The sequence below is a fragment of the Penaeus chinensis genome, chromosome 29 (genome assembly GCF_019202785.1).
Source record: "Penaeus chinensis breed Huanghai No. 1 chromosome 29, ASM1920278v2, whole genome shotgun sequence".
Lineage (NCBI taxonomy): Eukaryota > Metazoa > Arthropoda > Malacostraca > Decapoda > Penaeidae > Penaeus > Penaeus chinensis.
Window position 1 is genome coordinate 717,928 of NC_061847.1, and position 6,054 is coordinate 723,981.

Here is a 6,054-nt window from a genome sequence, read left to right on the forward strand (position 1 = left end):
AGGGTAGCATGCTGATTGGCTACCCAGATTTTTTGCTATGCTTTTTCACATGTACCATAGTAAAGAGCAGCAATGTAGCTTCAAAGTGAAAAATCTTTATGATAAGCACTCTAAGTGTATTACTGTAAGGTGGGAGGCACAAAAAGAGTTGACAAATGGCCAAAACCTGGATGGGTAAGAAAGGTACTTAATAGTAACTGGCTTCAGAAAAAAGAACAGGTAAAATATCAGATGAAAATTTCAGGTGCTCTCTTCTCTGTTACAAGAAATCAGTAACATCAATGAAATGCTATAGGATCTGTGGATGCATACCATGATTATTGCTTTATGATAATGTGTATTTTCTGGCCCTTTTGTTGACTTTTACAATCAGTGCAATACCCCCCCAATCCCTTGCCCGTTGTTGTCGTGGGGGGGCTTAGGAGGCGGAGACTGGGACCCAATGCTGGGGAACTCCCCAACCTTGGGACTCAGCCCTCGACTCAACAAATTTTGGATGGTCTTTTTTCCCCCCTCCTACTTTTTCCTTTCTGTCCCTTCACCAACCCCTTCTACTATCCACTTCCTAAGGTGTGAGAGCCGTGCTGAAAGGATGAAAGGCTGACTTTGTGCCAGTCCTGAACGGCCTGAGAGAGCCATGGGCACGGTATTCCCCTGCTTTAGTTGTCTAGCCCTTACCCCTCAAGTGACCCTGAGGGGTGGACCGTTTCTCTCCCCAACATACTCCAGGCTTATTATGGCCAACAATGAATAACTATTAACCATTAACCATTAACCATACCATTATTAGAGGCAGTGAGGCTTACCTCTTCATCAAATAGCTCCACCAATTCAAACTCGCCTGATTCCCTGACCCCAGGCTCTCTTTTGACCACGGCTCTGAACACTACAACTAATACCCCCTCCTCAATGCCGACTAGTACAGTATTCACCCTAATCAACACCCCAGGAGACATTTCTACTCCCAACATGCTCAACTTCAACACCTTTACTCCCACAACCTTCTTCATCAACCAACCCATCTCCCCTTATTACTACCTTACAACCTTATTGTCCACCTCCCCATAACACTACCTCCCTCAACACTACTCCCTCTTCCACATGCCCCCGTCCTTCTACTACCCCCATCTCTACAAAATTCTTAAATAATCTATTTAGCCCAGCCAAATGGGACCGATTTTTCGTGATCCCTCCCACAACTTCTCACACTTTCTGCTTTGACAACCTGTTTTCATTCCTCAAATACATATACATCCTTCACTTGATCTAACCCCTATACATTACCTTACCCAACCTTAACCCATTTACTCGTCAATTTCTTTGCCCAGCTTTGACAACTAATCACTAACTCAACCACCCTTCACTACCATTTACTATAGTGCTACATGACCTTAGATGTCTAGCACATTTATTTTGCTTTTAACCATTAACCATTAACCATCAGTGCAATTGCATGGTGCAACAAGAACCAGGGAAAACAAAAATAAGAGAAACCCCTTCAGTCACCAACCAATCTTCTCCATTGGCTTCTTTCTTGGTTACTAAACTGCTGTTCATTGCGCCCTGCGTCCTATTTTACTGTCCTTTATATTACCTTTCTGGTTCCTTTTCTACATGCTTTCCCTGCTGAGACAGGTATAGTTTAGTCCCTGTGTTGTTTGCCTCCTTGTTTTTGTCTGCTCCCTTCTTCCTTTTTGCCGTTCTTACTGTCTGCTACACCATTTTCTCTCTCTCTCTCTCTCTCTCTATCTATCTTTAACAGGTGTTATCAGTTGTACCCTCACAAGCTTATTGTCCCACGTCAGTCCTGTCCCTTCGGTACAATAATTACTGCAGTCTCATTCACAAACACTCAACCATATGATTTCAGAAATGGATTCATATATTGTACTTCGAATTATCTAACCGTCTATACAAACGCTAGAAGGCCTTTTCGCTTCTTCATGCCCTGAAGAAGCAATACAGCGAAAAGGCCTTCGGCATAATCGTGTGTTTTCTTGCTCTTCTCTTCGTTATATTTGCAATTTGTTCGACATTAATTCCAAACAGACGCTGCTTCCGCCCGGCTGCCCCCGAGCATTCAAGTCCATGGGTTACATACGGTATATATTTTGGATTAAAAAGAGCGTTTTTTGAGAATGTTTACTTATGTTTAATAATGCTTCGTGTATATATATATATATATTATATATATATATATATATTATATATATATATCTATATATATATATATATATATATATATATATATATATATATATACATACACACACATATGTATATCGAGTCCTCTGTTTTTTTCAAGAAGCGGGCGCGCACCTCACCGCCACCCGCACGAGGCTGGTGCTTCACCCGCCATTTGCGCCTCGCCCACTTGACTCGAGTTCGCCTTCATAAGCCGTGGCCAACGCCACACGAGACGTGGACTTGGCTAGTTTTATGACCGCGGGACGTATTTTAAACCAAGTCTAATTACTTGGCTGGCATTGAAGTCGCCAAGAAAAATAAATTTATTTTCAAAATTGAATATTGTACATATGTACAGACCGAAATGCACAGTTTTCACTAATACTGCCTCAGTATCCTTTCCCTTATTTCTCTTTTTCCATAATTCTTTCTCTTCGGCGACGCTTCCAAAGTGTCATAATAACCCCTGAAGGGTGTGATGGTTGTCACATATTTTTTTTCTCTTTTTTCATGGTTTGTTTGGGTCCTTTGGACTGTCGAATTATCGGGTTCTTTCTCTGCATATTTACTCCTTTTCGCGCCATGACTAAGGCATGGCCTGGATGTCTGTTTCGGGGTATAAGTACCCATGGTTTTAGGAAAAGAAATTAGTTCGGTCCTGACTTCTGTCCTGTACGGTGGTCCTGATGTTAGTGTTATTAGACTTGTACTTTCTTGGATTTACCTTGCTTCGTTCCAGGATGCCTCCCCAAAGCTAAGTGGTTACTTATGGTTGTGTTTAGGGGGAGACACCTGGTCTCTTTTGGACTTTGGCGTGTGGCTTTCTGCATTACCATCTGCAGGGTGCAATGTCCCACAGCAGTACTTTGTGAAATTCTAGAGTTAGAGAAGGACCAAGTGAAACAGAGGAACACTGCTTGAGGATCCGCACCTCGAGTGTTGCCGCCAACATTAACAACTAAGTTATCACTTATTTTTCATTCCTCTCACCCTAAGGATTCGTACCTCTTGGGAGGAATACTTTCAGGACTTTTCTACTTTTTCTTAATGCGTTGTTTCGGTTGATTCCTGTCAGACCTTCTGGGTGTTCAAGCAGTCTTCGTGCTCTAGGTCTTTGTTGTGTTCTTTTCTGTTTTAGTTTGGGCTCCGTCTCCAAATTATTTCTCGCACACTGTATGTTTTTGTATCCAAAGGAAATCTCCATTTTGGATTGGAAATTAACTTGTTTAACTTAGGTATCCGTATACTTTCGTGCCAGGATCTTGATAAAAACACTTACGAAGTTGGTACGCCAACTTGAGGATTATTAAATGCTTATGTGTCATTTGTAAGTACATCTGGTGTCGGTTTTTATTTGCATCGCCCCACTGTGATAAATTGGCGGGGCACGCATCTGTAACAATTTCCCGTGACTGAATTACCTGTAGAACTCCCTAGTGAGTGCAACTTGCTCATTAAATGAACATGCCATCATAGAGCTTTGACTCATGTTCAGTCACAAAAATAAATATTTACCACCTCTAAGTTCTGGTTCTGACCAAGGCTGAGTGCTTTTAAACTTTCTCGGACTCGGATCTCCCAAGCAGCACATTGCTCAAAGGCTGCAAAAAGGCTATATTACTATACCTGGGTTCCCGCTTCCAGCAGGCGGACCCTCAAACCGTAGGGAAGAATAATAATTCAAATTTTGCTACCAAACACACCCACGTAGACGCTCAGCCTATGTTATCTCCCTTTTCACATTTACATTCTTACACATCAACATTCAGCACACACATTCTGTATTGTCCTTCCACCCTTCTCTTGTACAACATGCACACCCCGATACACGAACGTACTAATCGGGTGGTAGCAGCGTGCCGTAGGCCTGGAACCTTACATCTTTTCAGTGCAGACGAATATTTTCCTGAATGAAAACATATTCTCGGTTGAGCCCGATCTCAACCAGACACATTGAAGTCTACTGGGTCTACGCCCCGCTACAATATGTACACACACACACACACACACACACACACACACACACACACACACACACACACACACACACACACACACACACACACACACACACATATATATATACACACACATGCATATATTTACACATGCATACATACTACATACATATATATATATATATATATATATATATATATATGCATGTGTAAATATATGCATGTGTATATATATGTATATATATGCACATATATGCATATATATATATATATGTATATATGTGTATATATGTATCTCTATGTATAAATATATGTATATCTATATATGTATATATACGTATATATGTGTATTTATACACACATGTGTATATGTATATATATGCATATGCATATACATGTATATATATGTATACATATGTATATGCATGTACATATTTACATATACATATGTATATGCATGTACATATTTACTTATACATATGTATATGCATGTACATATTTACATATACATATGTATATGTTTATATTTGTATATAAGAATATATATGTATATATCTATATATAAGTTTATATATCTATATATGTATATGTATATGTGTGCGTATATATATGTATGCGTGTGTATATGTATGCATATGTATATGTATGTAAATGTATATATATATATAGATATATATGTATATGCATATACATACATATACATACACATGTATGTACATATACATACATGTATGTATATGTACATACATGTACATGTGTGCGCATGATCATGTATGCATATATATATGCATATGTATGTGTATGTATATGCATGTGTATGTATATTTATGTGTATGCATGGATATTCATATGTATGTATATGTATGTACATGTATATGTGAACATGTTTATGTATGAACATGTATTTGTATGTATATATATGTATATATACATATATATACATATATATACATATATGTATATATATGTATAGATATATACTTATATATACACATATGTATATGCATATATATACATACGCACGCACACACACATACCTGGCAGTTTCGATACCTGGGAGGGCTGTTATTCATCTATATTAATGTTTTGTATTATTCCATCTCTACAAACACACACACACACACACTATCTATCTAATTATCTGTCCATCTCCCTCTCTCTCTATGTGTGTGTGTGTGTACATATGTATGTATATACGTATACTGAAATCAGTGGAATGTAGTTAATGAGTCTAAGATAGGGATGCAACTGAAATTTTATTAGTTCGGCCTGGATGCAAGGATTGTTCTGTAGGTCCGGCGGAGGCTCAGCAGAAGGCGGCGTCGGCGGTGTTAGCCTTGATCCAAGGGAGGAACTCGGTCACACGGGCGTACACGCCGGGGCTGCCAGGCTTGGCGCAGCCGTCGCCAAAGGACACTATTCCAACCTGGACATACTTGCTGCTCTCCTTCACACACAAAGGTCCTCCGGAGTCTCCCTGGCAGGTGTCCTTGCCGCCCTCCGAGTATCCTGCGCACAGCATCCTTTCGGTCACCGACTGGCCCCAGCAGCTTGGGTCCAGGATGGGCACGGTCACTTCCATCAGCTGATTGGGCTGACTTCCCCCCGAGGACAGCGTGCCCCAGCCGGAGGCAATGCCATCTGCACCTGCGTAGGTTTTGCTGTCGTCCTCAGGAAGACAGACAGGTCGCACCTCCGTGGAGAAGGTCAGGACTTTGGACAACTTCAAAAGAGCTATATCATTATCAAATGTCTGTTTATTGTACTGGGAGTGCAGAATGACCTTCTCCACACTGATCAGCTCAGTTGCAGCCACATCGTCGGAAGTGGAGCTCATGAGGTGATCGCCAACGCCCACCACGAGGCCTTCAGCAGACTCCTGGTTTCCGTTGGAGTCAAATAGGCAGTG

General features: G+C 40.7%; 1 protein-coding gene across 1 annotated transcript in view; it reads right to left on the minus strand.

Moving 5' to 3' along the window:
• Positions 1-5,384: 5,384 nt before the first annotated feature.
• The window catches only part of LOC125040946 (trypsin-1-like), a 1,497-nt gene continuing 827 nt past the window's right edge, over positions 5,385-6,054 (minus strand). Inside the window, exon 2 of the mRNA XM_047635742.1 lies at positions 5,385-6,054. This exon is cut by the window's right edge and continues 423 nt beyond it. Within this exon, the coding sequence (XP_047491698.1) occupies positions 5,452-6,054 (603 nt within the window). The 3' untranslated portion in view covers positions 5,385-5,451.